We start from the raw sequence: 12,978 nt of genomic DNA on the forward strand, positions 1-12,978 counted from the left end.
ATTTTATAATCAACTTAAATAAGGACATGTGAGAAGAACAATTACAATAGTGCAGTGTATAGTAAATATATGTATAAAATCAGCTCATAAATTAACATCAGTCATGTTCTAATTTAGGAAGTAGTTACAGAACTGGTGGAGCTTACAGGTTTTCTTTTGAAATTAAATGGCAAAAAACCAAGCCCAAGTGCCAACCTCCTCTTCAGCAACAGGAGCATAAACATTGCTATGAATCCACAGAGCTATTTTACTGCTTATTCTAAAAATATTCTACTATTCTTTAGAGGAAGAGGCCACTCCAGATGGTGCTGTTGCCGAATACAGAAGAGAAAAGCAAAAGTATGAAGCTTTGAGGAAGCAACAGTCAAAGAAGGGAACTTCCCGGGAAGATCAGGTAACTTCAAAAACCCAAATCCATACAGAACTTATTGTCTTTTTATTGTTTTTAAGTGTTTCTAAATGAAGCCTAATTTGATTATATATCAGGAGAAGCGCTACGTCTTAAAAATGAAAAAGAATATATTTATGTAGGGTGGACATTGGCCATTCACATAAAGATTCAAACTCTGGAGTTCTTTCCAGACATTGGTGGTGAAAAAGCCTGGAACTTCCGTGTTTCAACTTGGTACTCCCATAGTAGGCACAGGAACCTCATAAAGCCACATATCTTCAGAAACCCAGATGGAACCTCTGCGTAGTGAATATTGTGAAATGAAGAAGTGGTGATTATAAATGATGAGACAGTTGCTTCCAGCCCGACATCTCACATGCTGACTCGTCAGCCTAGCTTGAAATTGTACACTGTCTGGAAATAAGTTATTTGGTCTACTAGCTGACTTCTATTGTAATAAAAGTGTGTTTGTTACAAGTAATTCCTGAATCTTTAGGTAGTAATATTAAGAAGTTGTCAGAAATCAAGAATGAAAAGAGATAGGAAGCTAGCTCAACAATTTGGGAGTCAGCACTATGTGCCATGCAGTACTTGACACTTGATAAAACAAATCTCTGAAGCAGCCCTTCATGTTGAAAAGTTAGAGGACAGACTGAAATCATTTATTTTTGGTGCTGCCATGCCAAAATCCATATTTTATCCATAAATATCCATATTTATATATATGGATATAAACAAACTGCCTTATATATATATGGACACGCCATTTTAGTTGTATAAATGAAACAGGCAAAATAAAAGTAAATTAAAGTAAATTAAAAAGCCCAAACAACATGTCTGGATAATTTCTTAATTTCATTAAGAAAAAGTACATTTTCACTTGTTTTCATGAAATCACAAAGTCTTCTAAATAGCAACCATAATGACTATACTACCAGAGATGCTAAGGATGACTCATTCATTCCTTCCCCTCCACCCAATCTCTTGTAGCAAATAATGATTAAGAACCTACCATGTACTAATCACTGTATTTGGCAGTAAACACGTGAACACATCCCTGCTCTCTCTGATCTATCAGGAAAAACAGCTAGTTAAACAAGTAACACCAGTGAAAGGGGGTGATCATTATGAAACGGTAGGTACAGGAAGCCATGTAGTTGAATAACAGAGGGGCCTAACATGGCTTAAGAATCTGGGAAGGCCTTCCTAAGGAAATGATCTGTCAGCTGAACTTAGAAGGTTGTATAGGAGACCGCCAGGTGGAGGCAGGGTATGGCTAGACAAAAGGAACAGTGCATACATGAAAAGTCTTCGACCTCTTTGCAAAGAACTAAAAGATATTAAATATGACTGTAACATAAACTATAAGAGAAGGAGAAAGATGAGGCTGAAGAGGTAAGCAAACGTAAGTTCATACAAGGTATTTTCAAACCATGTTAAGTAGTTTAGAATTTATCCTAAAGGCCATGGGGAACCATTGACAGAAGGAAGTGATATGATCTCACTTTCATTTTGGGAAGATCTCTCTAACTGGGCTGCAGTATGGAGATTAGACTGGATACAGGACAGGACCAGAGGCACAGGGCCCAGCTGGGAGACTCTTGTGTTAGATGTGCATAAACAGAGTGTGCCAAGATTGGGCCCCTTCAGCATAGCTTCTACATTCTGGGAAGGCTCTCACTGTGCTGAAAGAGCCTTCCTGGAAGTAGTTGGCCATTCATGCCTCAGGAAAAGCCATAACTGAATAATTCCCCTGCAGATGCCAATCAAAATGCCTCCATGCAAATCCTGTCTTCTTCACACTATAACAAATGTGTCCCATTATTTTTGTGATTTTTTTTTCTGCCCAGTATCTTCTCTTGCCTTTGTAATACAGCAGGAGAAAGTCTAATCTTAAATATAGAAGAAGCTAAAAATAGCCAAGAGGATGTTTTTTGTTTGCCACAGTCTCCCCTCTTTGAGCAAATGCCAGTAGCTCAATAATTGGCTCTAAAAACAAACTGCCTTGCCACTTGTAACTCAGGGAGAAAGATCCAGGTCTAGTATAATTTTCTAGGAAGTTTTAAAATTTCATTCCACTTAGAAGTCTTTTTTGTTTTCATTTTTCTTTGTGCTTTTAAAAAAGACATTTCCAAGTATGCAAACGTCCATCACTAAAAATTAGTAAGGGCCAGGCATAGTGAGTCACTCTTGTAATCCCAGGACTTTGGGAGGCCAAGATGAGAGGATCCCTTGAGCCCAGGAGTTTGAGACCAGCCTAGGCAACCTAGGAAGACCCCCATCTCTACAGAAAAAAAAAAAAAAATCGTAATTGGGCATGGTGGTGTGCATCTGTGGTCCCAGCTACTTGGGAGGCTGAGGCAGGAGGATCGTTTGAGCCCAGTAGGTTGACGCTGTAGTGAGCCATGATTGCACCACTGCACTCCAGCCTGGGTGACAGAGTGAGACTCCATCTCTTAAAAAAAAAAAAAAAAATAGCGTTTACTTTTAAGCTATGGTGTATTAGTCCATTTTCACACTGCTGATAAAGACATACCCAAAACTGGGAAGCAAAGGAGGTTTAAATGACTTACAGTTCCACCTGGCTGAGGAGGTCTCACAATCATGGCGGAGGGTGAAAGGCAGTTTTTACAGGGCAGTGGCAAGAGAGAATGAGGAAGAAGAAAAGGTGGAAACCCCTTATAAACCCATCAGATATTGTGAGACTTATTCACTATCATCAGAATAGCATGGGAAAGACCGGCCCCCATGATTCAGTTACCTCCCACTGGGTCCCTCCCATAACACACGGGAATTCTGGGAGATACAATTCAAGTTGAGATTTGGGTGGCAACACAGCCAGACCATATCATATAGATTAAATAGATAGATATGGAGATAGGCATATGGAGAAATATATTTATGCAATAGTAGATATAGATACAGATATATAAACACATACACATATACACACATACTACCTTGAAGTATATTTACCAAAATGTTAACAGTGGTTATTCTGAGTGGTGGGATAATAGTTATTTTACTTCTATTTTTCAATATTTTTACAGTAATCTGTTTTCTTATTAATAAGCAAATACAATAAGAGTAAGCAATGGAGTATTTTTAATGAATAAGATTTAAAAACAAGGGATGCTTTATCTGTTAACATTGTTTGAAGAGCTTAATTCTATAATCTCTAAAAACATATGAAATATCTAAATGCTAACATACTCAGCAGCCCTCAGAATGCCTATAATGATATTCTATAGGAACTTATAAATTTTCCCCAAAACTCATCTCATTCAGTAACTATGATAATGTATGTATTTTTAGCTGTTGTCTATGTGGGCATTAAATTTTGCAGAAAAGTAGAAGATGCTTTTTACTATCATTTTTTAAGCAATAACCAACCACCTTTTTCTTGCAGTTATTTTGGCACCATTTGTCTTTATTAAGCTTGGGTTCTAGACTGCCCAGACCTACTTAACTTTTTCATGAACTGTGATCTTATTGATACTCTCTAGATAAATTCTGGAGCTTAGGAATGTATTGTGACCCTTTAATATACCAGTTATTCACATGTTGAACTGTCACACATCTTTTTCCTTACGAAATGTGAGGATTTCTATATTGAATTCAACATACCAAAATCTTGATTAGGCCCTTGATTTCTCGGACAGGTAGTATTTTATCCCATTTCACAATGATCTACTCTGTAAATCTGTCAAGTAGAAAAACATTTTTCTAGCTTCTATTGTCTGCTCAAATTCTGAAGTAGACTGTTAAGATCCAGGAGATAGTGTGATTATAAATTTATAGCCACTTGCTTCTTCTTGCTCACGGAGAGCATAGGAGGCAAACAAGAATTCACAGGAATTCTACACACACACATTTTTTAAAAAAATATACTCAACACAATATTTGTGTTCATCTTTCACTTAACAATAGAATGCAATGTTTCATGTATATAATTTTTAATAACAATAGCATATTTATAATTTTTAATAACAATAGCATATTTAGGCCGGGCACAGTGGCTCACACCTGAAATCGCAACACTTTGGGAGGCTGAGGTGTGTGGATCACTTGAGGTCAGGAGTTGGAGACCAGCCTGGCCAATATGATGAAACCGCATCTCTACTAAAAATATAAAAAATTAGCTGGGCATAGTGACAAGTGCCTGTAGTCCCAGCTACTCAGGAGTCTGGGACAGGAGAATCGCTTGAACCTGGGCTACGGAGGTTGCAGTGAGCCAAGATCGCACCATTATACTCCAGTCTGGGCCTCACAGCAAGACTCTGTCTCAAAAAAATAAAAATAAAAAATAAAAATAAAATTTTTAAATAGCGTATTTATTGCTTTTTACTAAATTTATCTAGTTTCTTATTGATAGACATTTAATAGGTTTTCATTTTTCCATTTGTATGAATAATGCTGCAGTGCACATCTTGTGCTTAAGCCATTTTCTCTGTTTCACGTTATTTTTCTATCATCCCAGGATTGGAATTACTCAGTCAAGGGGAATGATCATCTTAAAGTTTCCAATACATATCAACAGCTTTCTAAAGATATTCCAATTTACCCATTTCCAACAGTTAATATGTTCAGTCTACCTTCCCAATATCGATATTTTTATATTTTTGGAAATTTGTCAAATAAACAATACTATTTGTCTTTTTATTTTTTATTTCATGTAACTTAATGAATTACCTTTCTTTCTTATAGACACTAAAACCTTAACTATAAATGAGCACAAATTTTTTATTTTATTTTATTTTATTTTATGTATTTATTTAGAGACAGAGTCTCACTCTGTTACCCACGCTAGAGTGCAGTGGCATAATCATAGGTCACTACAGCCTGAAACTCCTAGGCTCGAGGGATCCTCCTGCCTCAGGCTTCAGAGTAACTGGGACTACAGATGCACACCACCACATCTGACTTTTTTTCTTTTCTTTTTGTACTGATGGAGTTTCACTACATTACCCCTACTGGTCTTGAGGTCTTGAACTCTTGGGCTCAAAAGATCCTCCCACTTGGGCCTCCCAGAGTGCTGGGACATGAACCAATGCACCAGGCCAAATATGTATTTTTAAAAGTTGGGCCTTCTGTCTTCTACATAAGCAAACTTTTGTTTACCAAATCGGAAAATAGTCACCTATCTCTGAGGGGAAATGTCAGTGCAAATCCAAACTGTCAAGGTTTATTAATGTCAAGGTTTATTAATGTCACTATTGCAGCCTAAAGGTAGTTTTGTTCTTTTTGTTCAAAATCGAACATTTTGTTTTACATCCAAGTAGGATATTTCCTTTTCTAACAAACTTAAGCATCTCTTTTAAAATTATATTTATCTTTATCAGAAAACTTACCAGTCTAATTGTTATTTCAGACCCTTGCACTGCTGAACCAGTTTAAATCTAAACTTACTCAAGCAATTGCTGAAACGCCTGAAAATGACATTCCTGAAACAGAAGTAGAAGATGATGAAGGATGGTAAGGGCTTTGATTTTTGTATATTAACCATGAACAAGTAGGCTCAGAGCAGAGACCCTACTGGTACATTTCCACTATATCATCCTTTTGTTTTCAGACTTTACCATCACCATTATAGGACCTTGGCAACTTTTGACTTTATTTCAGTTCAATATAAAGTAACATAAATAAATGCACCAAGCACTGAAGAAACAAGCATTTATTGAGCACTTGATGTGTCCAGCATTGGGCTAGCCAGTAAAAAATGCACAAGAAATATATGACACTATCCCAGCTCTAAGTAACTTTCTAATATTGTGGAAAAGATGAGCCTCACATTAAACAACTCGAAAACAACCTTAGAAGACAATAAATCAATAATTTCTTACATTTTCCCACAAACAGCATTTTAGAACTCAATAATCTATTTCATAATCCTACCAACTTCCTCTTCAAAGTTATGATCTACAGGATCCTAGCAACTCATACAAGTTAATTTTATTTTTATCTTTGGATATTTTTCAGCTTTTTAAGACACTGATAAGAAATAAAGTAATGACATGTACATGTCCTTTGCTTAGAACTTTATCCTATACTGGCAAAAAAAAAAAAAAAAAAAGGAATAAAAATTGTGTTTTTCTTTATCACACCCCTCTGTCCTCAAGTTGACTTTACATGCAATGTATTAGGCCTCCCCACACCTAACTGCCTCCACCTCCCACTACACCCTGGCTCAGCCACATTGCTGCAAGCAAGCCAATGTATCACCCCCTACACATGACTCACCCTCTGGAGCCTCTGAACCATCACATGTACCATTACCCCAACCCAGAATCATAGCCTCAGTTCTCTCTGCCAAACAGCATCTCTCCTGTTTCAAAACTCTGTTCAACATTCCCATCCTCCAGGAAACCAGTCAGCAAGATTTGTTGAGCACTCACAAATCTAGAGGGTGGAGGAAGGAGGGCTGGAACACACATTTAAAAAGACATAAAAACACTTAAATAAAGAAAACATTCAAACACGTAAGACTCTGCAACTGTATATAACTTTAATCAAAAGGGCTGAGGGCATGATGATTTGAATGGAATGAATCCTATCTAACCTAGGACCCTGAAAGCACTTGTCTATTTCTCAATTAATTTATAGTTTTCATATGATGTGGGTTACGATGCCAGTTTTTGTAAGATCCTGGATATCTTTTAATAGGTTTCTATTACTTATATAGATTTGTTTATACCAAAATTCAAAGTTGCTTGAAGGCAGAAGCTGTCTTCTTCCATAGTTTAGTGCCAAAGGCAAAGGCTCAGTGGATGTTGATTGACCCATAGAGATAAATGCACATTGTGTAGAACTTTTTGTTTTATATGACTGGACAGGTTTAGTTTAGTTTTGTTTTGAGTTCTTGTTTTTTTGGGGGGGTGTGGGGTGAGGGGATTCCTTGAATGTCTCAAAATCTCTTTCAAGTGTTTTGGGTTCAGCCACCACACAAAAAATGTTTTGCCAAGTCCTCTTCCCTTTATTTTTGAATCCATATGCATTTTTAAAGGAAATATGACCCATGTGTTTCTGATTCATTTACACTTAACTCATCAAGATGGTGTTTTGTAAGAGCAGTTTGATGCCCAATAAGTTTTTTTAAACTTTTTATAAGCCATTTAAGTCCTTTTTTATTGAACAGGAAAGTCACCAACAAATTCAAACCCCAGAAGATTCATTTGAAACTCATAACCCACAGGATTCAAATTTACTTTCAACTTGGCAAGACCATTTAACTTCTCAAGGTTCTTCCTAGCCCCTTGGTTCAGTATTCTCTCATTTTGAATTCCTCATTAGCTTCAGATACCAATGATGTATTTTTAAAAGTGCCATTCCTGTTTTTCATGTTATTTGGTTATACAATCAATTTTCTGTCTAACATTCTCATTAGGAAGTTTAAAATGGGGAAACTTCACTGGACATGGGGAAAAAAATCACTGGTCAATGATGTTGGCTAATTCTCCATTGGGAGAAAAAAATAAATGGTGAAGAGGTGGGGAACAAGTCAAAGGGACCACTAGCAGGTCTTCAGGAGGTTCATTTCTGCTTTCAATTGCAGTTTCCTAAGCAGAATGGCAGAGCTGTACACTATGCACCTCCAGAATTTTTTTGGTATTTGTTTTATCTAACATCTAACAAAAATACTTTTCATGTTCAAGGCACTATGCAGAATCAGATAGCATATATAGGGCCCTTATGTAATGCCTTTTTATTGCAATTTAGACCTTTGGATTTTGTAACCTGATTAGCAACAACATCATTTCTGTTCAGTTTAGCTTTCTCAAGTCTCTGGTGATTTAGATTCTCTCTCATAAAGTATATTCTTTTCAGGAAAGGAGTCTTATATTCAGAATGATTTATAACAAATATTATGAGTGCATGGCATGTGCATGTGTGTTATGCATAAATTACATGGTTACCAGACTATTTTGTAGGTCACGGTTGCCGCTTTTCTGAGAAGTGAAAGTCAGCCAGTGTGCTGTACTACACTGTCAGGGTCTGTTATCTGAGGTAAAATGATTGCTTCTAAGACATTTTTATGTGTCCGCATGAGTGGCCACACATTGAGGGATCATTTTCATTTTCTGTCAAGATAGAAACCATTACCAATTTGTTATGTTTTCTTTTACTTGGCAAACTATTCTATTCGCATTTTTGGCTGAGCTGCTGTATTGGCATGGTATACAACAGACATTTGGGTACCATTCAGCAGCATTATACTTTTTATGCAAAAAAAAAAAAAAAGTAGGAGAGGGAGAGAAAGAAAAGAAATATGATTCTATTGTAAACAGTGCGTATGGTGTTTGAAAATTATTCCCAGATTTCACTGTCTAACAAGGCATTTAAAGAAGTGTTATTAGTAGATCTACACTGAAATGCATGATAGAAATTTTTCACTCAGAATTACTAGGATTCCTCCTTTGTTCAGATATGTACTGCCAATATTTGGTAATAGTGATGGTACCAGATTCCAGTTTAGCAGGTAGAGTGGTCTCTTTGTCACTATGTTCCTTAGTCCCACAGTATCACAGACTCATGTAGCTATGGAACCCTTCTTCGAGCATGGATTTTTTGAAACCGATTAGACACATGGCAGGAGGAACTTGCCCAGGGATTCATATGACCATATGCATGAAGTCCATATGCCAGATTGGGTTTGGTTAGATGAAGCTTGGTGAGCTCCCAAAAAAGTTTTGAGAAAGATAGCCACCTGCTCCTTACACAACAAAATTGGCATTTCTAAGGAGAGGAGAAAAATTCAATCTATGTGAATGGCTTCAATCTTATGGGCATTAACTCTTCACTACTATGTTTCATTGAAAATTGATTTCCAGATTGTTAAATCTGAGATTAACTTAAAACATTACAGCACATATACAAGATAAAATAATAAACAATATAATGGTCTGTCTGCCTTCTTCCCTCTTTCTCTTCTTCTTTCTCTCCCCTCCGTCACTTTCTTCCATAGTACACACATTATAAAAATTTGAAAAATACCAACAATTGCATGGCTGCCTCAAGTAAATATTTTACTGATTATTATATAATTAAAAGATGTTTACTGTGGCCAGGCCTGGTGGCTCACGCCTGTAATCCCAGCACTTTGGGAGGCCAAGGCAGGTGGATCATCTGAGGTCAAGAGTTTGAGACCAGCCTGGCCAACATTGCAAAACCTACTTGCAAAAACATTGCAAAAACTACTAAAAATACAAAAATTTGCTGGGCATGGTGACGCGTGCTTGTAGTCCCAGCTGCTCAGGAGACTGAGGCACAAGAATCACTTGAACCCGAGAGGCGGTGGTTGCAGTGAGCCAAGATCGTGCCACTGCACTCCCGCCTGGTTTGTAGACCAAGACTCCATCTCAAAAAAAAAAAAAAAAAAGATGTTCACTGTGGAAAAATCAGAATGCAAACATGCTCAAGAAAGGTAAATGAAAATTACCTATGATCCCAAACTCAAAGATAAATACTATTACTTTATACATATCAATGTATATATTTATGCTATTTATACCAAATATGTAAAAGTATATTTTTATACATATTAATTTGTATCTGTCCAGGTACTGCTATGCACATACATATTTTAAACAGAAATGAGATCATATAGTACTACAGCTTTATAACTTGCTTTTTTCCCTCAGCAATATGCAGTGACTACTTCTCCTTATCATATATAATTTTATGATGTAATTTTTATCTTTTGTATTATGACCGTCGTATTCCATTATATGATGAACCACAAATTTACTTGACCGTGTTGTTGGATATATAAACAATGCTGTAACATCCTTGTTTCTATGCCATTGCCCATTTTCTTAGAATAAATTTCTAAAACTGGAATTGCTTGTCAGTGAGTATACATGTTGACTTCTGCTAAATATTTTCAAATGGCTTTCACAAAATATCATTCTAATTTGTACCCCGAAGTAAATATAATTTAAGACTTGTCTTAGGGCTATTAGAATCTCAAGAATTAATTAAGATTCCTTAAAGAGCTTAGTGAAAGAGATTAACGTTTTAGAAGAAATGCTTTGCCTTCTTAAATTTTTAAAAAATGAAAACACAGTGTGGTTTGCTTCTGTTTTTCATAAAACTATACAAGTTTCAATTTAGTTCCTCTTCTTCGGAGCCTTAACTCCAAATAGGCTTGTTCTTGGTTCTGAAAAATTCTCCAAGATAACCCTGTGGGTTAAAACTTCTAGATATGGATTTTTTTTTTTTTTCAGTTTTATTATTGCACTTTGGCTAGTGTTAAAAATCAGTTTTAGCCATCAGTCAGACAGTTTGTATCTGCTAGATACTGAAGTTCTGAAAACCAAGATTTGGCTTAAAGAAGTTTTAAAGCTTCCCTTTGGAGTTAGCACAGTGCAGAAGCAACAAGTACCAGCTGTCTGTATCCAAAACAGTGAAATCTTAATACAGATGTAAAAAAGAGATAATTGACTTTTAGACCCAGTCAGACCTCATTATAAGATACCATGAAAGAACATAGCTTCATCTCATTGCTTATACTAGCAAACGTTTCAACACCTTTTATATGTAATACATACTGTAATTTGTGTATAGTTTAGTCATGTATTGAATGAAGGGTGCAATGACAGCAAAAGAATTTTTGGTTTTTTGAGACAGAGTCTCACTCTGTTGCCCAGGCTGGAGTGCACTGCAGTCAAGGCTCACTCCAGCCTCAAGGATCCAGGCTCAAGTGATCCTCCACCTCAGCCTCCCAAGTAGGTAAGACCACAGGCATACACCACCATACTTGGCTAATTTTTTTTTTTTTTAAGATAGTGTCTCACTATTTTGCCCAGGCTGATCTCGAACTCCTGGCCTCAAATGATCTCCCCGCTTCGGCCTCCCAAAGTGTTGGTAGAATATTTCAATTGTTTTCCACTTCATTCAAACAGGACATTGCCAAGCACAGGTTAGCATAGATGAACGCAAATACAGCAATAAGGGTGGAGACTGTGAAAATAATAAAGGCTCGAGTTGGCTAAATGAACTTAGGCAACTTTACCCTTTAGTATTAGGCAGTGGAGCTTAAATTATTGGTCTCTGGGCCCTTTACACCAGGGGTCCCTGACCCCCAGACTGCAAACTGGTACTGGTCCATGGCCTGTTAGGAACTGAGCCGCCCAGCAGGCAGTAAGTGGCAGGCAAGTGAGCATTACTGCCTGAGCTTCACCAAGGTCATATCAACGACAGCATTAGATTCTCATAGGAGCGCAAACCCTGTTGTGAACTACACCTGCGAGGGATTTGGTTGCATGCTCATTATGAGACTCTAATGCCTGACGGTCTGAAACAGAACAGTTTCATCCCGAAATCAATACCCCCTCACCCCCATTCATGGAAAAACTGTCTTCCACGAAACTGGTTCCTGGTGCCAAAAAAGGTTGGGGGCCGCTGCTTTACAATCTTAACAATTCCTGAGAACTCCAAAGAGCTTTTGTTTATATGGAATATATCTATTAATAATATGTTATAAATAACATACTTTTATAAAAAAATAATTATGCCTGCAAAACAAAACATTTAGTGATATGAGTAGCATTGTTTTCCAATTTTTTGGTAAATCTCTGAAATCTGGCATGATAGGCGCATATCTGCTTTACTCTGTTTTATCTCACACTTCATGTATTCTCTGAAAAATTCCACTGTGCACTCATGAGGGGATAAGAATGAAATAGACAAACAAGTGTCTTAGTATTCATACAAAAATAAATTTGACCTTGCAGGCGCACAGGGATCCCCAAGTCACACTTTGAGAACCATTGGGACAAGTCATCTCTGGTCATTGAGTATGTAATGATGGTCCTTTTTCAATCACAGATTATGACCCCATCTATAGGTCCTAGGAAGCTTTTTTCCAGGTCCCAGTTTGTGATCCTTGTTCTCAAGTAGAAGCAGTGTGGTACTTTCTGAAATAAATGTGCCCATTGGCACTGGCTTAGGCCTGCTACAACAGAGTCCCGTTTCCCCATCAACCCTTTTCTGGCCTTTAACTGTTTTAAAGTGGTCTGTGACATGGCATTTGGTTTTATGTTCTTGTTTACTTTTCTAAATTTTTTCTCACACAAAGTAGTATTTAAATATATTCTTTTCCTTTTTTTTTTTTTTTCTTTGTTGTTGTTGTTGTTGAGACAGAGTTTTGCTCTTATTGCCCAGGCTGGAGTCCACTGACGAGATCTTGGTTCACTGCGATCTGCACCTCCCAGGTTCAAGTGGTTCTTGTGCCTCGAGTGATTCTTGTGGTCCCGAGTGGTCACAAGTGATTCTTCTGGTCCCGAGTAGTTGGGACCATAGGCATGCACCACGCGCGGCTAATTTTTTGTATTTTTAGTAGAGATAGGGTTCCACCATGTTGGTCAGACTGGTCTCGAACTCCTGACCTCAGGTGATCTGCCCGACTCAGCCTCCCAAAGTGCTGGGATTACAGACATGAGCTACCATGCCCGGCCTTTGGTTTTCTTCATTCTTATATTTGTGCCTAGCCTCTTCAATTCACAAAATGTCCTACTGATTCTAAGTGCTTCACATGCACTTGACTCTATGGGATAGGTATTAATTATCTTTATTTACCCATGAAAGAA

General features: G+C 37.3%; 1 protein-coding gene across 1 annotated transcript in view; it reads left to right on the forward strand.

The window, feature by feature from the left end:
- Positions 1 to 12,978, forward strand: part of CWC27 (CWC27 spliceosome associated cyclophilin) — a 262,287-nt gene that overhangs the window by 217,688 nt on the left and 31,621 nt on the right. Inside the window, exons 12-13 of the mRNA XM_045393777.3 lie at positions 285 to 394; positions 5,763 to 5,866. Of these exons, the coding sequence (XP_045249712.1) occupies positions 285 to 394; positions 5,763 to 5,866 (214 nt within the window). The remainder of the gene's footprint in view (positions 1 to 284; positions 395 to 5,762; positions 5,867 to 12,978) is intronic.

This window comes from Macaca fascicularis, chromosome 6 (genome assembly GCF_037993035.2).
Source record: "Macaca fascicularis isolate 582-1 chromosome 6, T2T-MFA8v1.1".
Taxonomy (NCBI): Eukaryota; Metazoa; Chordata; class Mammalia; order Primates; family Cercopithecidae; genus Macaca; species Macaca fascicularis.